Source organism: Eschrichtius robustus, chromosome 3, assembly GCF_028021215.1.
Source record: "Eschrichtius robustus isolate mEscRob2 chromosome 3, mEscRob2.pri, whole genome shotgun sequence".
NCBI lineage: Eukaryota > Metazoa > Chordata > Mammalia > Artiodactyla > Eschrichtiidae > Eschrichtius > Eschrichtius robustus.
In genome coordinates, this window is record NC_090826.1 from 187,752,192 (window position 1) to 187,776,179 (window position 23,988).

At 42.1% G+C, this 23,988-nt stretch overlaps 1 protein-coding gene across 1 annotated transcript in view; it reads left to right on the top strand.

Annotated features, from left to right (window-relative positions):
- The window catches only part of CAMSAP2 (calmodulin regulated spectrin associated protein family member 2), a 110,029-nt gene that overhangs the window by 77,125 nt on the left and 8,916 nt on the right, over window positions 1-23,988 (top strand). Inside the window, exons 5-11 of the mRNA XM_068541876.1 lie at window positions 2,588-2,729; window positions 3,024-3,163; window positions 7,915-8,008; window positions 10,038-10,122; window positions 18,388-18,470; window positions 18,743-18,812; window positions 19,124-21,302. Coding sequence (XP_068397977.1) covers window positions 2,588-2,729; window positions 3,024-3,163; window positions 7,915-8,008; window positions 10,038-10,122; window positions 18,388-18,470; window positions 18,743-18,812; window positions 19,124-21,302 — 2,793 coding nt within the window. The remainder of the gene's footprint in view (window positions 1-2,587; window positions 2,730-3,023; window positions 3,164-7,914; window positions 8,009-10,037; window positions 10,123-18,387; window positions 18,471-18,742; window positions 18,813-19,123; window positions 21,303-23,988) is intronic.

Genomic DNA, 23,988 nt, shown 5'->3' on the forward strand with positions numbered 1-23,988 from the left:
GTAACAAAAAAAGTATGGATATAGATTTGCATTAGTTTTAATAATTTTAGTAAAAGTGAGTATCAATTGCACATGTAAATTATTTGTATTGTAAAGTCATCTTTTTGAAAGAATCATTTCCTTTTGGCCTGAAATGTAGAGGATACTTTTTGTGTAATAAAGAAGTGACGGATTCTGTGTCCCTCCCAGTACTGGACCTGAGCTAGATTCAATTCTGGTTTGACTTGAAGAGTTGATCTTTCACGGTGGCATCTGGGGCTTAGACCACTTAAGTATTTTACACCGTCAGAAACAGAAATGTAACTTAGAAGTGCACCATAACGTTGAAAGATAGAAAGTATGTCCCTTTTAAATGCCAGATTTCTCCATTTGTAGAAAGAGCAGTAAGTTTGTAAAGCATAGAGCATGTTCAGGTATAAAAGACTCTGTAACCTTTGTGAACTGCAGATGAACTTTCGGAGAGTCCCACATGGCTTCAGGATTAAAAGTTGGTTTACCTGATGCCTCTTCTAGGATATAATCTTCAGGAAGATGTTTCGGCATGCCACGTATAAACCTCCGATTGGTCTAAGCCATGGGCCTCTGTGGCTGCAGCCTTATGAAGCTCTGTGTGTGTGTGTCTGTGTGTGCCCTGTGCAGCAGTGCTCCTTGGCAGGGTGCAGTACAACACAGCACACAATTCAGTTCTTTGTTCCATGACTCTGGGCGCCCAGCTCAGTCCAGTTCAGACCGTGGGCCGAAAACAAGGGTAGACCTGGAGATCTGGGAAGTTTGGCCCTGAGCCCAGCCAATGTAGGGGATTCCCAAGAGGCGACTATTTTGTTTCTAGCCGGCCCAAGAAAGGAGGGGGAGGACCTGGAAGGGTGCTTACTACCAAGTGTGAGGGGCAGCGTACGGCCAGAAGAGGCCACTGGCTGATTTCTTTCTCTCTCTCCCTTCCTCCCCTCCTCTCTCCTCTTTCTTCATGGCTGATTTTTAAACTGTCTGCCAGCAGCAAAATGAGGAAGTTTACTAAGGATTATGTAAAAGTCAGTAATCAATTAAAGAATTTATGTAGTGTGTCTATGTGATTTTTTTCCTGAATATAGGTAGTCTATGAGTTTGGAACATACCATTAAACACAGATGTCTAGTCTGCACTGATTCGTAAGAACAAGATCCTCTGAAAATCTTCAGAGGAAAAAATGTTCCATGAATCTTGTTCTTGAGTAGCCAGTGACAGGGAAATAGGGATAAATGTCTCCTCCTTGAATGTGTATGCTCTTCTGAGGGATATCATTTAGAGGAAATCGGACCTCACCACCAAATAGTAAATTTTCTCTTTCAGTAAATTATAATATTTTTCTGTTATTCTCACGAAAGTATTATATTTCATAATTGTATTTTAATCATGAAATATAATCAGTTTAGATGAAGTTAGAAGAAAAATTAGTTTTGATACTTTTAAAAAAACTGTATTTAAATATCAGTAACCACTGATATTGTAAAATTGTAAATTTTGCTAATAAAGTACTTCAGTGTGTATCTTCATCAAGCCTTCAGCGTTATTTTTCTTGGCCTGAGGAGAGCTAATAGCTAGCAGCAGCTGACCTCTGGCGATTACTCGCTGTGTGCCCGTGTGTGCATTGCACTTTATGTCCATCGTCTTCTGTAATCCTCCGTGGTGCTGTGAAGTAGGTACTGTGACTATCCCCAGTTCACAGATGGGGAAACCGAGAAATGAGCATTGAAGTACCTTGTCCAGGATCACAGAGCTAAGAAGTGGCAGAACCAGGATTTGAGCCTAGGTAATCTGACTTAAGAGCTCGTTCTCGTAACCTCTGAGTTTTACAGCGTGTCTCATTTCTAGAGAACCGCCTTTACAAGTTTGTATCCACTCACACCGGCCAGTCTTTACAACACAAGAATTTCATCTGTTTTTCTGAGAGGGAGCAGAAACCCTTATACTTGCTCTGTTATTGGTTAATGAAACCTCAACCAGGCGGGTTTTTTTCAGTTTCAAAGTCATTACACTTTATTTGCATTGTCTCAGCATTCAGATGAGAAGCCAGAATATCTTCATGGTCTTGAATATTATTCCGGTTCCTCAAAGTGATGTTTCTATCGCCACATTTCCTTTAAGAATAGTCTCACATTCTTCTGCCTGCTCCCAACTCTGATGACTCTCATTCTCTCAGCTCGAGTCTCACTCTTTCCATGTAAGAACGTGTGGTCTAAGTGAAGTCTAACCTTAAAGTGAATGAATGTCATCATCTGCAAAGGAGCAGAACTGATGATTTGGATAACAAATGTTCAGAATCCATTTTGTGATGCTTTTACATGTAAATTCTTAGGCTAAGTGAATTTCACATAAATGAGCACTGTCATGTTAAGTACTTCCCTTCAGAACCAAAGTGCTCTTGGTAACGTGAGGTCTAGTGGTAATGTTTAGAAAAGAAGGATGCTGGTTAGTAGTTCTCATTTCTCTTGACTTATATTTTATGACTGATACACTGGAATCTACAATACTGTTTTTTTCCTGTATGTTGCTTAGTACTTATTCATTTTCACCTCTTTTTTTTTTTTTTTTTTTTTTTTTTTTAATGTAGGCTCGTTATAGGAAAGAGCAGACATTGCTTAAGCAACTGCCTTGCATTCCGTTGGTAGAAAATTTGTTGAAAGATGGCTCGGATGGCTGTGCGTTAGCTGCCCTTATTCATTTTTACTGTCCTGGTGTCGTCAGATTAGAAGGTAAGTGTTCCGTTGAAATATTCTAAACTGTGGATAGATGGTAAAAAATACTTAAGACGGTAAATTTAATAAGTAATGAAGGCTTTTTTTAAGAAGAACATTTATGTATAATTCTAGGAAGTAGCTGAGTAAAGGAGTGCTTGGTCTCTAAGCCTCTGTGTAGTGATCACTGCTGTTATACGTGTGGGTCAGACGGATTCTACGTAGTTGTATATCTGTATTAAGGTAATAATTACAAAATGAATATGAAATGTACATTATCAAAATTAACCCTTGCTCTTTTCCTGTTTGAAGATATTTGCTTGAAAGAAACCATGTCTTTGGCTGATAGCCTCTATAACCTGCAGCTGATTCAAGAATTTTGCCAAGAATATTTGAACCAGTGTTGCCATTTCACCCTGGAAGACATGCTCTACGCTGCTTCCTCCATAAAGGTATTTCGATCATCCTTTTCCCCTTTGTTTGTTCAAGTTTGTTGAAAAAACATATAACTAGGTACATAAACAGTATAGCTGCTTTAAGCTTACAAAATTAACTGTAATTTTGTAAGTTAAAATTTTAACTGTAACTGCAAAAGAACTCTTGAAAAACTAGTTTTTGTTTGATTTTTCTGCCGAGTTTATTTTATTTTTTATTTTTTAAAAACCTACACTGTTAGCTACAGGTTTCTCTTACAGTACAAAGCTAAACTTAATGTCATGGTACAGAATTAAACCGTTGTTCTGATGTTGTTAGCAAAATAGCGGATAAGCCAGTGAGCGTTTCTGGGTCCTGGAGGGACGCTGCCGCTTGCGGTGAGCGTGCAGGAGGTGTGGCCGCTCAGCAGGACTGTGGACTCCGTCTGGGAAGAAGGGGCCCTCCGGTCCCAGGACTTGAGGCAAAGCCCAGGGAAAGGAAGAGGGCAGGAAGTATTACGGTCATCTGGAAATGAACCTTTTAGGAAGTTAATCGCATTTATCAGCCATACACTTGTCCCTTGCTTCAGGACGTCACACGACCTCTTAGCTTCGGGCCGTTGCTTAGCGCCTTTCTTTCAAGAAATGTTTATAGAGCGCCTTAGAGTGTTCTAGGTGGTTGGGATAAATCAGCAGACAACACAAAGACCCCCCTGTCCTTTCAGAGCATTCTTTCTAGTGGTGAAGACAGACGCGTGTCTCAGGCGTGATGGCTTCTGAGCTGCAGGTTCCAGAACTTCATGGTGGGAACGCTGCCTTGTTGTTACCAGCAGCTGCAGCTGCAGAATTCCTTCACGGCTCTCGTACACCCGCCTGAAGTTAACACTTCTGTTTAAAGGCTTTAGGAATAAGTGATCTTACAATCGAATTGTTTGAAGTCCGAGAGGAACAGCTTTATGTCAGTCCTAATTGTATTTGCAATGCCCACCTTCATAGAAGCTGCTAAAGGACCCCTCCCAGAGTAATGCTAGAGCCTTGTGATGCTTTAAATTCTCGTTCTCTGGTCTCTCTCTTTTTCCTGTACCCGTTTCTCGTTTACCGCAAGGCAGATTGACGGAGCCAGGGGTAACGGCGTTTCCAGAATAAGCCACTGCCCCTGTTGACCAGAACAGTGCCCACTCCGCACTGTCCAGCACATCAGAAGAAAAACCTTGATTGATTTTGAATGTTTACACTTTGCCATTTTTACCAAAATGGAAGTTAGGAGATATTTTCATATTTATCTTAATACTTTTCCTGGCGCTTCCTATTAAAAACTTTTAAATGCTTTTACTGAGATCTCAAAGAAAAAAAATGACCTCATTAAATACATTGAGTTGTAAGGTTACATTTGCTTAAGTTGTATACCTTGGACTTCCAATAAATAACAGGTAGCCCTGCTGTTTAGATCAGCTTAGTCTGGGCATGATCCACATACAAAGACATTTTCTTAAATCAGGCACTTTAAAAATAGATAATTATCTGCAGAGAAGAGTTTGGTCACTTTCTGTGTTCTCTGCTAAATCATTAGAACCACAGTTCTGACCTCAGATGAGTATTTTAAGACTCCAAGCCCGCAAGAGGTTGCTCGGTCCATGGTGCTGGCCACCTTGTCATTTGTTTACTTGAGTAACAAGTGTTTGTGGGGAATAGGGAGTGAGCCCTCTTTTCCCCTCGTGGTGGACTTGTAAACTGGTGTGCTCTTTTTAGAGGGCAGTTGGGCATTCTCTAACCGCATTTAAAGTGCACAGAAGGACATAGAAGGATTGTTCGTGGTGGTGAAGAGTTGGCAGCAGTTCACCTTGGGAGGGCCACACTTGAGACGTCTTGTAAAGCAGCTGTTTGAAGGAGGCAGGGGTACCTTACTGATGCGGAAAGCTCACTAGGAGTTACTAAGTGAAGCGTGCGGGGAGCACACATTATATATACGGCATGATGCAATTTACATATATTTTAAAAATCCTTTTTCTGTTTATATGCACATCTACACACATACAGATGCGTGGGGAAAGGTCTGTAGAGAGAGAAACACAGAACTGTTAACAGTGGTTTCTTCTGAGTGCAGTATTAGGATTCGAGGGAGAGGGGTTAAATTATACTTTTACTTTTTATTCTATGTTCTGTATATTTGTATTCTTTGATATCACTTAGAGTGTTTAAGAATGTTAACGTATAGCTGCATGACTGTCTTAACTGAAAGAAGGAAAGAAGAGCTCTTAAATGAAATTAATCTGGTACCATTCCAGGAATATGGTGACAGATTTATTGCTGTTTAATCATCGTAAATTCAGAAAGAAATTATCTCCATAAACTATTTACTGGGAAAATTATTTCTTACTATGCTGACATCTAGTGGCCAAACACAGTACAGTTATGTTATTAGGACAGTTATCTTACCAAGGTGCTTAAAATAAATTTTTTCCAGCTTTATTGAGATACAGTTGACATATAACATTGTGTAAGTTTAAGGTGTACAGTGTGTTGATTTGATTCACTTACATAACAGCAGAATGATTATCACCACAGTGTCAGTCAGCACCCTCGTCACGTCACATAATTACCATTTTTGTTGTGAACATTTAAGATCTACTCTTTCAGCAATTTCCATGTATATAATACAGTTATCATTAACTATAATTATTTAATTCCCCAGAACGTATTCATTTCATAATTGGGAGTCTGCACCCTTGACCCGTACTCCCGCGTTTCCCCTACCCCAGTCCCTGGGAACCACCACCCTGTTCTCTGTTTCTGTGGGTCTGGCTTTTTCAGATTCCACGTACAAGTGATGCCATACAGTGTTTGTGTTTCTCCGTCTGACGTATTTCACTTTGCACAGTGCCCCCAAGATCCGTCTGTGTGGTTGCAAATGGCAGACTTCCCTAGTTTCTCATGGCTGCATGTACACCACATCTTCATCCATTCATCTGCTGGTGGACACTCGGGTCGTTTCCATGTCTTGGCTGCAGTGAACATGGAACTGCAGATATCTCTTCAAGAGATCTGTTTTCATTTTCTTTGCTTATGTACCCAGATAGGATTGCTGGATCATATGGTGGTTCTATTTTTAATTTTTTGAGGAATCTGCATACTGTTTTCCATAGTGGCTGCACCATTTTACATCCCCACCAACAATGCACAAGGGTTCCCTTTCTCCATACCCTCATCAGCACTTGTTATCGCTTATCTTTCTGATGATGGCCATTCTGACAGGTGTGAAGTGGTATCTCCTTGTGGTTTTGATTTGCATTTCCTTGATGATTAGTGATGTTGAGCTCCAGGGTCCTTAAGATAGTAATTAATTCCCTATCAACAGACAATTATGGGGTACTTAAACAGTGTTTTTCCAAAAGATATACATAGCTTTCAGTGAACTGAACTAGTAGAGCTGGAACCTAGCACCAGTGCTTTAAATATAATTTTATACTTTGGTTTTAGAAAGTATACTATGAGATAAGTATAAAGAAAAACTATAAATCGCAATCATCTTACTACCCAGAGATATTCCGTAACAACATTTCAAACGTTTTGCCAGTGACTGGCCTTTCTTATGTTTATTCATTCATTTATATGTTCATTCAATAAATATTTATTGGACATCTATTATGTACCAGGCACTGTCTTAAACACTGAAGATATAGTGGTGAGCACAGCTTTGTCCTTTTGACCATATAGTCTGATGGGTAAGGTGAGGAACCCTGGAGAATATGGTATTAGACGAAGCTGGAGAAATTGAAAAGGGACCCCATCAGGTACCCGCTTGTAAGCTATAGTCAGTCTCCCAAGGGCAAGGGCAAGCGGGGGAAGGGGCGTTGCATTTTGAAAAGTTTGGCTGCATAAGCCGAAGAAAAAATGACTGTGTGCTAACCAAGAGGTGAACACAGTTTGAGTGAGGGTAGTTACGATGCAGGTGGAGAGAAGTGGGTGGATTCCAGGGCTGTTGAGACGCAGAACCTGCAGGCCTCGCCGGCGAATCGCGTATGAGGGGAGAAAGAGGCCGGTGTCGCGGTGACTCCCAGGTTTGCTTTGTGCACTGGGAAGGTGGCTGCCGTTCAGGGAAGTAAGGATGGGATCTGATCAGACTTGTGGGGAAGGCGACTGGCACAGTGAGAGAAATAGAAAGTGCATGTGCAAGTGCAGTCGTGCCTTCGGGGGCCGTTCCATAGCTGGTGGGTGTGGGCGGCAGTTTTCAGACATCAGGAGTATCGAATGCTGCTGAGGGTTGGGGGCAATGAAGACCAAAAAATCTGTTTGATTTAGTGACACAGACATGGGTGGCTTGAGCAAATGCCGGCTTAGAGCGAGGGCGCCTGAGTGCCAGGCTGGAGTGGATTAGGGAGAGGAGGGCTGAGAGCAGGTTGCTGGGAGAGGCCGGTGTTACAGAAGTCTGAAGCGACGAGCGGGCCCAGTGGACGGAGCCGGAGGATGAAGGATCGGGTGCCGGTTTGGCCGCGTTCAGTGGCAGAGGTTTGAGCGTGTGTAAAAGCCACGCAGGAAGGATTCAGCTGAGGAGAAGAATAATAAACGTGTAGGAGAAAGAAATATAATTGAGAATGGAAAGCTTCTGAGACGGTAACACACAGCACAGCCTTAGGGATTATAAGCTTTACCATTTCTTTAAAAAAAAAAAAAATCACAGATTTTGATGGGTGAATGCTATTTCGAGCTGTGTTTTAATAGGTAACTCTCTGTCATTGCTTTCTGGTCGGGCGTTACCTGCTTTCTCTCCTAACTTCTTGCCTCTCGCACAGAGTAACTACCTGGTGTTCATGGCAGAGCTCTTCTGGTGGTTTGAGGTCGTGAAGCCCTCCTTCGTCCAGCCCCGCGATGCTCGTCCGCAAGGAGGTGATCAGTGTTCCCGTAAACAAGCAGGATGGAGCGTTCAGATAGCCTCACCTGGTTATTCTTTTACAGGGAAGCCTGTTGCTGTTTTCTAGTCTAGCCTTGATAAATTCTCTCTCAACGTTTAAAGCCATTAAATTCTCCGTGAGAGACGTGGTGTAGGGGAGGAAAAGGAGGTGGCGAGAAGAGCCCTGCATTCCACGGCGTATGTTGTGGAACTTTTGGCTTTAACTCTTTTCCCACTTTCTTCTCTTTGCATCTTTTACCCCCATCCCTAGCTTTTGTTCCCCGTTAGAGTCTGAGTTTTTAACATTGTTGCCCAGAAGCCACTCAAATTATGGCTTGGCTTTAATCTGTAATTTGAACTTGCCCTTAAACCATAAAGGGGCTTGTTATATTTATTTTTAAACCTAGTAGGTTTTGTGATTGTTACAGTACCACGATCTATTGATTGCTCATAATAAGGACACTGGTAAGAAATAAAGGGGTAAGTTACTATAAAGATCTCTGGAAATGAAGAACAAAAAAAATCTTTCTATATTTTCTCTAAAGCAGAACAAATTTTCCATCGGCTTCCGTTATAAAACCAGAGTTTTATTTCTATAGGGGAAAATCAATTCCACATGATAAGTGTGGGCCCACTAGAGAACTTGCCTCCATTGTAACTCTGGGTTCTTTCTACTGCCACTTCTCTGCCCAACACGAAGTGGGATTACTGTGCCTCCCAACTAGCTAGCTGCTCTCCTTGGTGCCACATTTTTGTATTTTCCCTTATTTCTCCCCATCCCCACCCCTTCCCTCAAAAAATATTAAAGAAGAGAAAGAGATCAAGAAGGAGGGAAAAATATGTACTCCGGCGGCAGGGGTAAGGGACGTGGGAGGGTGATACCACTCTGGTGAGTGGAGTGAGCTCCCACCGCGTCCCAGGCCAAATTCTGTAAAACATGCAGGAAATGAGTGTTTAACCTGTTGTGTCTCTGAGCTGCTTAGGGCAGAGCTGTCATGTAACGAGGCAGACCTAGAGAGCAGCTGAGGCCCTTCCCGAAGGCCACTGCATAAAGCCAGGTGTCTTCAGTAGTTACCACAAACGATATTGTACAGCTTTTCACCGTTAACATAGAGTTTTCATGTACGTTGCTTTGTATGATCTCATCTGTGAAGCCCGCTATTCAAAACATTCAACAGCTGTTACATTAGATCTCCAAAGCAAAAAATAAATGAGCGTTATTTACAAAAATTGTAAACTATACCAGTGGTTTTAATTACTAACCAATGAAATTCTGTCTAACTGATTACCAAAATACCAACTATTTCATAGACGTAAAAGTGACCATGTGTAACTGAAGTTCTGTGAAAGCTTTTAGCAAAATTAGACACTCGTTTATTTTTATTTTAAATAGGTGTATTTATCTTATATTAAGCCTTTTTTTCTCCCAGTTAGCTTTAATCGAGTGGATTTTTTTTAATTCATTTATTTATTTTTGGCTGCTTGGGGTCTTTGTTGCTGCACGCGGGCTTTCTCTAGTTGCGGCAAGCAGGGGCTACTCTTTTTGTTGCGGTGCGCGGGCTTCTCATTGCGGTGGCTTCTCTTGCTTCAGAGCACAGGCTCTAGGGCACGCGGGCTTCAGTAGTTGTGGCACGTGGGCTCAGTAGTTGTGGCTTGCGGGCTCTAGAGCGCAGGCTCAGTAGTTGTGGTGCACGGGCTTAGTTGCTCTGTGGCATGTGGGATCTTCCCAGACCAGGGCTGAAACCTGTGTCCCCTGCATTGGCAGGCGGATTCTTAACCACTGCGCCACCAGGGAAGCCCCAATCAAGTGGATTTTTAAAGCCAGGACACTTCCAAGAACAGTTTAAAGAAAATTTGTCGTTTTGAAAATTATTTAAGGAGAAAACTAAATATGCTAAGATTTCTCTATAAGTAATAAGGAAAATTGTGGTTAAACTTAAACATTTATTTGTGGCCCGTAATTCTTGAAGCAGTGTTGGAAACATGCTAACTATGTAATTCTGAGGTTTTTTTCCTTTCCTGTAGCTGAACCTGTGGACGATCTGCCCTCAGTTCCTGTCTTAAATGCTGCCCAGAGAAACGCCTTGGACAGCTCTGACTTCACCCCAAGGTAGAGTCCAGAACACCGATTCCATTCACTAAGGAAATCAAAATTTTATATCATTAGAGTTTTTAAAGTTTCCGTTGGACTTTGAACTAAATAAGTTTCAATTAACTTACCCTATTAAAGCCTGTTTTAACATCACCGTAATTGAAATTTACACTGAAATGAATGTTTCATAAATAGGCTTTTATGACTCACACTGAAAAGTGGGGGAATATTATCCTAAGGTCCAAATAATCAGCCTAAAACTAAACTTTTGCTGCGTAACTTGTTTATAATTGAGATTATTTGATGCTTAAATGATAGGTAACTCTTAGGCCAGGGGGAAATTTTTAAATTTTCAATTTTTTAACAATTTTTTAATCTTTGAGGCAGTTTTCCCTACTGTTTTGTTTGCTGGTTACTGTAGCTATTCATAGAGCACAGTGGAATATTTATTGTACTGTTGAATCTTTATCTAATGCTTTAGTTCTTAGTATCAGGAACTGAACTGGAAGCAAAGTAAACATTTAATAGCAGGATAATCCTGACTTCTGACCCAAGTATGTGATAGAGACATTAATTTGTTTAAAAATGTCTTTCAGCAGATCCTATAAGTGCTTTTAATGCATATTTATTAGAACCTAAAATGTGTATTGACTTTGGGCTCCCTAACTGACCTGATTTTTATTTTAAGTTTAAAACGGATGTATTTTGTGATTTTTTTTTTTAAGAAATTCAAGCAGATCTACTAAAAATACATTTTAAAAATTATGAGTAAGAAATTGAAAGTTCTTTCTGCATGAAATATGAACTTGTACTGAAGTTGTCACCCCCTCCTCACATCTAAGAAGTTTCTCTCTCTACTGTGTGCTAATGAGCGTGGACAGAACCCTTACAGTAATCTTACTGACTTTGTAGGGCTTCTTAGCACTGTGAACTTCTGATCTCGCTAAGTATTTCCTTCAGATTAAGAAAGCATTTTCCTTCCCTTCCCCTCTGATTTACTCCTATAAATTTTCTTACTTCCACTAAGTTTTCTATTTTGTAACCATCCCTGAGATTTACCACAAACAGATTAGGTTAGAATGTGGCTGATCTAGGAGCGCCTCTGTTTTATCCCGTCGGAAACTTTTTTTGTACACGTTATTTCCTCAGTGCTTTCCTGGGTTGGTTAGATAGTGGCATTTCCTTCCCTGAAAATTTAGAAAACACTCAATATTCTAGGTTGTAACTCTTGCACTGTTAAATCTTTAAAACCTCTGAAACTTTCCAGTTAAAGACTAGGTTATTCCATGATTATTATTTCTAGGAACTTGAGTGGACGATCTTCCACCTTTCTGACACTGGGAAATGTCTTAAGATCCTCTGGAAGACTCATCTCTTCTCTGTCTCTCAGATATCTGAGTGGCTACCTTTTTCCTTTCTCCCAGCAGAAGAACTTCCTATAACCAGATGGATGTCTGAATCGTTTTCCTTGAAGAGTCATCGTGTAATCCTTTCATTTCTATGAGTTTCCATATGGTCCATTTGTAGTTCTCCCATTATAGAACTTTTGGGGAAGGATTCAGGGATTTCTGCTCTTGCTGAGAATAATGCAGCCACATCTACAAATGTTATCGCACCTGAATGGTGACCTTACGAGGAAAAAAAGCCAAAGGAGGAAGACAGCAAAGCAAGACATTTGTAGCAGCTACTGCACACATTTGGCTACTAACCTGTACGGGAATCACCCCACATCAAAATCCTCTATGCAGGCGTGAAGTAAGGCAACTGTAGGAATGTACAAAAGTTTAGCCATTACTTGGGGAAGAACAAAAGAGTGAACCTATTTTAATAACTGAACTTGCATATCTTCAGGATTATGCTCCTGTTGTAGACGTAGGAAGGGTAGAGGCTGTGGAAAGGCTACTGGAGGGGGGATGAGAGAGACGGATGTGACAGGGAGCAGCGTGGGGTCCTCTCCCTCGGGTTTCCCAGGAAACGACCGGGGACGCGAGTGAGAGGACAGTGATGTGCAGCGCAGGGGCGGGGGCTGTGGGAGCTGAGCGACAGCAAAGGTATACACGTGCTCCGGGTGTTGCTGCTTTTGGAAAGCTCGTGAATTAAGCTTTCACTAAATAATAAGAATGCAGATCGAATGGAGGGCCTCTGGAGTGTGGAGTTCTGGAGTTTGGAGGAGTGACTGGGTGAGCTTTGGTTTATTAAGCACCCGGCTTCAAACCACGACCGCCCCAGGTCAGTAGTCAAGGGCAATTATCCTGACTCAATCTGTTAACAATACAGTTAACATGAGCTTTGAGAAGAAAAGCATCATAGTTTTGAAGTGGTGATAGCTCTCTCAACAACCAAAGGAGAGATTGTAATTTATCAAATTACATATCCAAATTAGAAATTTCTGATCAGAGCCTCCCATCAAGCCTCTTAGATAGCCTCAACCACCAGAGGGCAGACAGCAGAAGCAAGAAAAACTACAGTCCTGCAGCCTGTGGAACAAAAACCACATTCACAGAAAGACAAGATGAAAAGGCAGAGGGCTATATACCAGATGAAGGAACAAGATAAAACCCCAGAAAAACAACTAAATGAAGTGGAGATAGGCAACCTTCCAGAAAAAGAATTCAGAATAATGAGAGTGAAGATAATCCAGGACCTCGGAATAAGAATGGAGGCAAAGATCGAGAAGATGCAAGAAATGTTTAACAAAGACCTAGAAGAATTAAAGAACAAACAAACAGAGATGACCAATACAATAACTGAAGTGAAAACTACACTAGAAGGAATCAATAGCAGAATAACTGAGGCAGAAGAACGGATAAGTGACCTGGAAGACAGAATGGTGGAATTCACTGCTGCGGAACAGACTAAAGAACAAAGAATGAAAAGAAATGAAGACAGCCTAAGAGACCTCTGGGACAACATTAAACGCAACAACATTCGCATTATAGGGGTCCCAGAAGGAGAAGAGAGAGAGAAAGGACCAGAGAAAATATTTGAAGAGATTATAGTCGAAAACTTCCCTAACATGGGAAAGGAAATAACCACCCAAGTCCAGGAAGCGCAGAGAGTCCCATACAGGATAAACCCAAGGAGAAACACGCCGAGACACATAGTAATCAAAGTGGCAAAAATTAAAGACAAAGAAGAATTATTGAAAGCAGCAAGGGAAAAACGACAAATAACATACAAGGGAACTCCCATAAGGTTAACAGCTGATTTCTCAGCAGAAACTCTGCAAGCCAGAAGGGAGTGCCATGATATACTTAAAGTGATGAAAGGGAAGAACCTACAGCCAAGATTACTCTACCCGGCAAGGATCTCATTTAGATTTGATGGAGAAATCAAAAGCTTTACAGACAAGCAAAAGCTAAGAGAATTCAGCACCACCAAACCAGCTCTACAACAAATGCTAAAGGAACTTCTCTAAGTGGGAAACACAAGAGAAGAAAAGGACCTACAAAAACAAACCCAAAACAATTAAGAAAATGGTCATAGGAACATACATATCGATAATTACCTTAAACGTGAATGGATTAAATGCCCCAACCAAAAGACATAGACTGGCTGAATGGATACAAAAACAAGACCCATATATATGCTGTCTACAAGAGACCCACTTTAGACCTAGGGACACATACAGACTGAAAGTGAGGGGATGGAAAAAGATATTCCATGCAAATGGAAATCAAAAGAAAGCTGGAGTAGCTATACTCATATCAGATAAAATAGACTTTAAAATAAAGAATGTTACAAGAGACAAGGAAGGACACTACATAATGATCCAGGGATCTATCCAAGAAGAAGATATAACAATTATAAATATATATGCACCCAACATAGGAGCACCTCAATACATAAGGCACCTGCTAACAGCTCTAAAAGAGGAAATCGACAGTAACACAATCATAGTGGGGGACTTTAACACCTCACTTACACCAATGGACAGATCATCCAAAATGAAAATAAATAAGGAAACAGAAGCTTTAAATGACACAATAGACCAGATAGATTTAATTGATATATATAGGACATTCCATCCAAAAACAGCAGATTACACGTTCTTCTCAAGTGCGCATGGAACATTCTCCAGGATAGATCACATCTTGGGTCACGAATCAAGCCTCAGTAAATTTAAGAAAATTGAAATCATATCAAGCATCTTTTCTGACCACAACGCTATGAGATTAGAAATGAATTACACGGAAAAAAAACGTAAAAAAGACAAACACATGGAGGCTAAACAATACGTTACTAAATAACCAAGAGATCACTCAAGAAATCAAAGAGGAAATAAAAAAATACCTAGAGACAAATGACAATGAAAACACGACGACCCAAAACCTATGGGATGCAGCAAAAGCAGTTCTAAGAGGGAAGTTTATAGCTATACAAGCCTACCTAAAGAAACAAGAAAAATCTCAAGTAAACAATCTAACCTTACACCTAAAGAAACTAGAGAAAGAAGAACAAACAAAACCCAAAGTTAGCAGAAGGAAAGAAATCATAAAGATCAGAGCAGAAATAAATGAAATAGAAACAAAGAAAACAATAGCAAAGATCAATAAAACTAAAAGTTGGTTCTTTGAGAAGATAAACAAAACTGATAAGCCATTAGCCAGACTCATCAAGAAAAAGAGGGAGAGGACTCAAATCAATAAAATCAGAAATGAAAAAGGAGAAGTTACAACAGACACCGCAGAAATACAAAGCATCCTAAGAGACTACTACAAGCAACTTTATGCCAATAAAATGGACAACCTGGAAGAAATGGACAAATTCTTAGAAAGGTATAACCTTCCAAGGCTGAACCAGGAAGAAACAGAAAATATGAACAGACCAATCACAAGTAATGAAATTGAAACTGTGATTAAAAATCTTCCAACAGACAAAAGCCCAGGACCAGATGGCTTCACAGGTGAATTCTATCAAACATTTAGAGAAGAGCTAACACCCTTCCTTCTCAAACTCTTCCAAAAAACTGCAGAGGAAGGCACACTCCCAAACTCATTCTATGAGGCCACCATCACCCTGATACCAAAACCAGACAAAGATACTACAAAAAAAGAAAATTACAGACCAATATCACTGATGAATATAGATGCAAAAATCCTCAACAAAATACTAGCAAACAGAATCCAGCAACACATTAAAAGGATCATACACCACGATCAAGTGGGATTTATCCCAGGGATGCAAGGATTCTTCAATATACGCAAATCAATCAATGTGATACACCATATTAACAAATTGAAGAATAAAAACCACATGATCATCTCAGTAGATGCAGAAAAAGCTTTTGACAAAATTCAACACCCATTTATGATAAAAACTCTCCAGAAAGTGGACATAGAGGGAACCTACCTCAACATAATAAAGGCCATATACGACAAACCCACAGCAAACATCATTCTCAATGGTGAAAAACTGAAAGCACTTCCTCTTAGATCAGGAACGAGACAAGGATGTCCACTCTCACCACTATTATTCAACATAGTTTTGGAAGTCCTAGCCACGGCAATCAGAGAAGAAAAAGAAATAAAAGGAATACAAATTGGAAAAGAAGAAGTAAAACTGTCACTGTTTGCAGATGACATGATACTATACATAGAGAATCCTAAAAATGCCACCAGAAAACTACTAGAGCTAATCAGTGAGTTTGGTAAAGATGCGGGATACAAAATGAATGCACAGAAATCTCTTGCATTCCTATACACTAATGATGAAAAATCTGAAAGAGAAATTACGGAAACACTCCCATTTTCCATTGCAACAAAAAGAATAAAATACCTAGGAATAAACCTACCTAGGGAGACAAAAGACTTGTATGCAGAAAACTATAAGACACTGATGAAAGAAATTAAAGATGATACCAACAGATGGAGAGATATACCATGTTCTTGGATTGGAAGAATCAATATTGTGAAAATGACTATACTACCCAAAGCAATCTACAGATTCAATGCAATCCCTATTAAATTACCAATGGCATTTTTTACGGAACTACAACAAATCATCTTAAAATTTGCATGGAGACGCAAAAGACCCCGAATAGCCAAAGCAGTCTTGAGGGAAAAAAATGGAGCTGGAGGAATCAGACTCCCTGACTTCAGACTATGCTACGAAGCTATAGTAATCAAGACAATATGGTACTGGCACAAAAAGAGAAACATAGATCAATGGAACAAGATAGAAAGCCCAGAGATAATCCCACGCACCTATGGTCAACTTATCTATGACAAAGGAGGCAAAGATATACAATGGAGAAAAGACAGTCTCTTCAATAAGTGGTGCTGGGAAAACTGGACGGCTACATGTAAAAGAATGAAATTAGAATACTCCCTAACACCATACACAAAAATAAACTCAAAATGGATTAGAGACCTAAATGTAAGACCGGACACTATAAAACTCTTAGAGGAAAACATAGGAAGAAGACTCTTTGACATAAATCACAGCAAGATCTTTTTTGATCCACCTCCTAGAGTAATGGAAATAAAAACAAAAATAAACAAATGGGACCTAATGAAACTTCAAAGCTTTTGCACAGCAAAGGAAACCATAAACAAGACAAAAAGACAACCCTCAAAATGGGAGAAAATATTTGCAAATGAATTTCGGACAAAGGATTAATCTGCAGGATATATAAAAAGCTCATGCAGCTCAAAATTAAAAAAACAAAGAACCCAATCCAAAAATGGGCAGAAGACCTAAATAGACATTTCTCCAAAGAAGACATACAGATGTCCCAGAAGCACATGAAAAGATGCTCAACATCACTAATTATTAGAGAAATGCAAATCAAAACTACAATGAGGTATCCCCTCACACCAGTTAGAATGGGCATCATCAGAAAATCTACAAACAACAAATGCTGGAGAGGGTGTGGAGGAAAGGGAACCCTCTTGCACTGTTGGTGGGAATGTAAATTGATACAGCCACTATGGAGAACAATATGGAGGTTCCTTAAAAAACTACAAATAGAATTACCGTATGACCCAGCAATCCCGCTACTGGGCATATACCCAGAAAAAACCGTAATTCAAAGAGACACATGCACCCCAATGTTCATTGCAGCACTATTTACAATAGCCAGGTCATGGAAGCAACCTAAATGCCCATCGACAGACGAATGGATAAAGAAGATGTGGCACATATATACAATGGAATATTACTCAGCCATAAAATGGAACGAAATTGAGTCATTTGTTGAGACGTGGATGGATCTAGAGACTGTCATACAGAGTGAAGTAAGTCAGAAAGAGCAAAACAAATATAGTATATTAACGCATATATGTGGAACCTAGAAAAATGGTACAGATGAACTGGTTTGCAGGGCAGAAGTTGAGACACAAATGTAGAGAACAAATGTATGGACACCAAGGGGGGAAAACCGCGGTGGGGTGGGGATGGTGGTGTGCTGAATTGGGCGATTGGGATTGACATGTATACACTGATGTGTATAAAATTGATGACTGATTTAAAAAAAAGAAAGAAAGAAAGAAATGAATCCAAATTGGGGAAAAAAAAAAAAGATGAAGATGAAAAAAAAAAAAAGAATGCAGCATTGTGGTTTACCTTTGTATCCTTTAGTTGCTGTTCATCTTCGCAGTTCGCATTAGCCGAGAGGTAGTGTAGTCACGGAGAGCTGCAGAGGTCACTGCATCCTGCTCCCAGCTTATTCTCAGCCCATTGGGGTTGGGATGCTTAGTTTCGCCTGCTACAAGGTAGGCCGTGGTGGACTGAAAACGTAGAAATAGAAAAATTAAATTGTGGCCAAATGTCATCAGAAACTGAGAAGTAGACTATGTAATCCGCTGCATTAATTGGAACAGGGTGGAGTCAAATCAGAAAAAATGTAAGTGTTAAAGACCTACAGACAGGCCCGCGAGCAGGAGGTGCCAGGCTCTTTCACAAGGATTCATCATTCCTGTACTTTTAGAGATTGAGATTCGACCAGAATATTGCAAGTTGACGACTTTCCTCTCTTTCTCAGTTTTTCTATTTGTAAAATGAAAATAATGTGCCGTATCTTATCTCACAAGGACATTGAGCTGTACATGAAAGTAGCGTTTCAAGCTCTTGGGCTAAAAGACATAAAATACATAGAGATACATATAATCACCGCCATTCTTTGGTTTAAACACTATATTATGTTTCCTTATTTTTTTTTTTTCACTTAGGATGGAGAGTCGGAAGTGAGTGTTGTTTCCGACTTCAGCTGTTGTATCTAAAATTTATATGCAAGAGCTAGACATTTTATGACACTTGATTGACGTGTATTTTACGTTGCAGTGGGGAAGGAGCTGCGCTTACACACTCTCGTCTTCATTTGCCTTCTAGACACTCACGTCCCCAAGCTCATCCTTCAGCCTCAGGTAATGTATTTGAAAAAGCCTAGGAGAATGCCATTTAAATGGTTAACTAGAAAATGATTGAGAATAAATGTAAATAAAAGTATCCAGTTCTTTTTTCTAAGAAGTGTTACATATGACACATTAAAAGGGCTCTGTTTCTCTATGCTTGCTTTTCTTAACAAAATGATCTTTATTTCTCCACATGTACTTACCTTATGTGAAATCTGTTGAATTGTTGTAAGTTAAATTTTTTTTACGTGATTTCAATGACTTTTACTTTTATGCGTTTGAAGGAGGAATAAGAAGGTCTTCATCTATGTCCTATGTTGACAGCTTCATAGGGACATGGCCCAAGGAGAAAAGGTAAACAGAGACTTACTTTTAGTGTACTCACGTTCTCAAAAACTGTCCATCCCCCGCCCCCCCTTGTTAGCCAGACTGCAGTTTAATTAGTACCTGCATTTGAAAAGGGCAACGTGGTCCGATGATAGACTGACCAAAGGGGCCAAACGTGACGGGTGGCCCGATAGCCTTACCCTCGCCTTGAGGACAATGTGATTATGAGAAATGGGAAAGAAAGGAAGCATAATTTCAAATAACTGTTGTTGTTCAGTGATATCAGATTGTTTCCTTTCTGGGATTATTTAAAGATTTTCTCTTTAATTTTTTTTTAGATCATCAGTGCATGGCGTTTCATTTGATATTTCTTTTGATAAAGAAAGTAGTATACAGAGATCCACTCCAAACCAAGGAATCACTCGTTCTATTAGTAATGAAGGACTTACTCTGAACAACAGTCGTGTATCCAAGAACATTAGGAAAAACTTGTCCTTCAAGCCAGTAAATGGGGAGGAGGGGGCAGGAAGCATCGAAGAGGAACTTCACGTGGGCTCTCACGGCGACCTGACGGCCTACGTGCCCCTAAACACAGACGAACTAGATTCTAAGCAGAACGTGCATCACAGGCTTCCGAATGGAGCTCTGCAGAACAGAGTGTTTCTCGATGAGTTTGGTAGCCAGGTCGGGACCCCCAGCATCGAAGAAGCGTTACAGATAATCCACGATACTGAGAAGCCTGCCCACACCCCTCGGCCGGACCAGCTCGCGAACGGCTTCTTCCTCCACAGCCAGGAGGTGGGCGTCCTGCACTCCAGCGTCCCGCGCAGCCAGTCCAGCCCCGAGAGCGTGGCGGACACGAAAGGTGCCTCGAGCCCCGTCACTGACAACACGGAGGTGGACACGGGGATCCACGTCCCTTCAGAAGACATTCCGGAAACTATGGATGAAGACTCTTCCCTGAGAGACTACACCGTGAGTCTGGACTCTGACGTGGACGACGCGTCCAAATTCCTCCCGGACTGCAACGCCAGAGAGGCCCCGAGTCCCTGTCCCAGCACCGTCAGCACCAGGTCCCAGCCCGGTAGCAGCGCCTCCTCCAGTTCCGGCGTGAAGATGACCAGCTTTGCCGAACAGAAATTCAGGAAGCTGAATCACACCGACGGAAAAAGCAGCGGCAGCAGTTCTCAGAAGACGACGCCGGAGGGCTCGGAGCTCAACATCCCTCACGTGGTGGCCTGGGCCCAGACCCCAGAGGACACGGGCCTTCCGCACGGCCGGGACACCACGCAGCTGCTGGCCTCCGAGGTGGTGCATCTCAGGATGAAGCTGGAGGAGAAACGGCGGGCCATCGAGGCCCAGAAGAAGAAGATGGAGGCCGCGTTCACCAAGCAGAGGCAGAAGATGGGGCGGACGGCCTTTCTCACCGTGGTGAAAAGGAAAGGGGACGGCACCTCCCCGCCCCGGGAGGAGGCGGCCGGCGCGGAAGACGGGAAAGTGTACGCGGAGCGGCCGCCGGAGAAGGAGCCGCAGAAGGCGAACGGGCCGAGGAGCGGGTCCCCGGCGGACCCCAAGGAGGGCGCGGAGAGCCCCGTGGGCAGGTGGCCGCCGTCCCCGAGCGCGCCCGGCGACCCCGAGGGGCCGTGGAGCCCGGCCGGCCCCGCGGAGGAGCCGCCGCAGGACGGCGAGCTGCTGGAGCACACGCGCTCCATCGAGAGGCTCAACGCCTCCCTGCTCGTCCTGCAGCGGGAGATGCAGCGCCTGGCGCTGCAGCAGGAGCTGCTGATGCACATGCGCGAGCAGCAGGCCTGGGTCATCTCCCCGCCCCCGCCCTCTCCGCACCGGCCGGCCCGCGCGGGGAAGCCCCACCGGCCGCCGGCCGACGCCCCCCGCCCCGCGCACCCGTCTCCGCAGCCTGCTGCCCGGAAGAGCGCCGCCTTCTCCGTCAAAACTCAGAGGACTCCCAGGCCTAACGAATTAAAACTCACGCCCTTGCACCGAACGCTGACGCCCCCTCGGTCTGTGGACAGCCTCCCTCGGCTCAGGAGGTTCTCCCCGAGTCAGGTCCCCATTCAGACCAGGTCCTTCGTGTGCTTGGGGGGCGGCGGAGAGCCGGAAGCCAAGGAGTCCAGACGCAAGGAGGGAGCGGAGGAGGAGGAGGAGGAGGAGGAGGAGGAGGGAGAGGGGTCCACGGGCCCTCGGGAGCAGCGTGGACACATCCCGGAGGACGAGGAGGCGCGGGCCCTGCCCTCTGCGGCTCCCGAGGGCCCGGCGCAGCCCGCCACGGAGACGGCATGGCCCACCCTGAGCGAGGACTGCGTGAATCACCCTGCAGAACCTCCTTCCAGACCTGCCTTCCCACCTGCTCCTCCTAAAAGCGCTAATCTGATTGAAGTCTCCCTCTCAGATTTGAAAGCCCCTGAAAAGGCTGATGTATCTGTTGAAAAATATGACGGAGAAAGTGATAAAGAACAAGCTGATGACGACCAGAAAGTATGCTGTGGATTCTTCTTTAAGGTAAACCTAGCCCACGTGGTCCTAGGCCTCTTCACTGGTGGGTGTTTTCAGTTGGCGCGCTTGCTTCTTTAGCAGCAGCCCTTCTCGTTACAGGTCTGCCATTAATCCTAAAATGTATTCTGGCCCAACCCCTGGTGGACTGCAGTTCTGTTCGGGCACATTGGTTTCTAGAACAGTCTTCCTTTCATCACATCGTGGTACATGTTTAGACGTGCTGTTTTTGTCCCCTCTGACTCTCTTTCACTTTCACCAAAGCCTTCTGAAAACCAAGTGATTCACACTCTTCCAAAAGATGTTCAGTGGCCACTTTGTAAAAAGCTCATAACTTGGCATTGCATGTAAGTCTGTTTTAGTTTATTTTCTTAATGTTGACCATCTAACCTTATATGTACTGTTTTTTAAAAAATCTTTTGAAAACTGACCAGACGGACTCTTGCAAGGTGAAACATTTAAAAGTACATAATTTGAGCAGTTGTCATTGAAATAGCTTCTCTAGAAGCATTGGCGAAGGTGTAGCATATGACCCCTAATCTCAGGATCGGTGTTGGTTATGACATATGTTTAAACAATACTATAGCCAACTAACACAAATACTGAACAGTATCACCTCGTGATGGTAAGATCTTGAAATTTATCATAGATGTTAGAACCAGAAAAGCCTAATATTATTTTAAAATGTTTCTCCCGTCATCCTTTTTTTTTATCTTTATATTTTTCCAAATTCCCTGTAGGGAATAATATGGTTTTTTATAATCAGAAACATGCATATGTTTGCTACTCATGTTTCTTTTTTTAGTTAAGGGACTAAAGTAGATAGTTTGTGATCCTGAATAGCTCCACAATTTGGAATATAGATAGAAAGACAGCACTCAGTGGCAACAGTTTATAATTTCGGGTTTTAAATGAAACGTACAGCAGTCCTATTGGGGTCAAAACCCGCGAATACTAAAGTGGTTACAATCGTTAGTTTTACTTAGGATCATTAAATATTGGAACCTGGTAAGTTACTTTGAAGTTGGTCATAGAGAGATGGCCCTCTCGGCCCTTTTTAATGTTTAGAAATTTGAATGTGGGTTGTGTTCTGTCTCTTAACGGTGTAAAACTTACTGTTTTTTTTTAAATAGGCTGCTACTGTAGACAGTAATAGATGTGTTTAATTTTAGAGACCTTGCTACCTCTGCTCCTGCAGAGAAAGGAGAACAGAGGGGCACCCTTGGGTGTAAAACGTACGGTCCATGTGTACCCTCGTTTCCTCACTTCAGTTTTCACTGCCCAGTACTCCCCCCTTGGACCGTGGTCATAGCTCATTCACGGGCCTCCCTGCCTCGGTCATGGTGCCATTCGTCACACTGCCACTTGGTAGCATAACTCGACGGAGTCTCTTAGAGTTGCCTGTTGGATAAACTTGAACCCCTCAGCATGTATTCAGGGGCCTTTCACAGACTGATCCAAGCCTGTTGGTCCACCCTCTTCCCCCATAACTCTGTTTGGGATGTTTTGTAAGACAAGCCTCATCTGTTTGCTGCAGCCTTTCATGATTCCTTGGGTAGATGTGAATATGTTCTCCTCTGTGTCTGTTGTATCCTAAACATCCTCATAATAATGCTGCTGGCCCAGAATTTCCAACTGCCTTGTGATTTGCTTCTGTTACGATTTCTCTTAGACTGTGAACTCCTAGAGACACTGCATCTCCTTATCCCCAGAGCATAGTAAAGTGCCTGGCAGATTGCAGTGTGTGTAGTTTGTTTGACACAGACGTGTGAATGTTTGGACTGACTGTTTGAATGGTATCTTCTGACTTTCTCCATTCAGAGTTCATCTCTCTCTGGGTTTCTGTGCAAAGCACCTTGTTTGTACCTCTTCCCCGTGGGATCTAGAAGCTCCTTAACCTTAAGGTGTCCTGTCTTTTTCATATTCTAGTATCTCTAATGTCTGACACTATGTTGTGAATGTATTAGACACGCAGGAAACACTTGTTGAATTAATAAGCAGGGCATCATTACGACAGGGAACCACTTCTACAGCTGGTTACTTTCCTGACTTCCGAGCTCCCTGAGCGTTCAGGTAGAAGCTGGAGCAAGCTCAGGACACCTACAGGTCATGAACTAGCTCTGGGGTTAGGAGTATAAGTATGCCCATCTTCTCTTCAAAGGAAAAACCTGCGGCATAGTTCAGAACCCAGCAAGCAAACTGTCAGGACCTCAACTTTTTTTAAAAAATCATGCAGCAATAGCTTCATTTATGTGATACAACTTTGCGTAGCTGATTTTTGTGGTGCTTTTACTTGAGTTTTCTATATTAAGCATGTATTTTAAATACAATTTAAATGCAGTTTTAAAAATTGTGGGGAAACTCTCCACTCTATCAGTTATTTATCAGGGCCCAAAAAAACTTTGTCTTTTTTTTTTCCCCTTTTTATGTTGTTCTTTGCTAACTTCCTAAGTTTTGAAAACATGTAATCAAAGAAGTTTGTGTCCTTTGTTACTTGATAAAAGTATTACCACTTTAATTCATTTCTTCCCTCATAATTTTGGAACATGTCCATCTATGGTGGGGTTGGAGTGAGCTTCACTAGACGGTTTGGATTTTCAGTTATTAAGAGTGACCCCTCCATGTGGCCACAAGCATTGAACATGAGGATATTGGTGCCTCAGATGTTTCCTCTTTCTCAATGACATTCACTCGT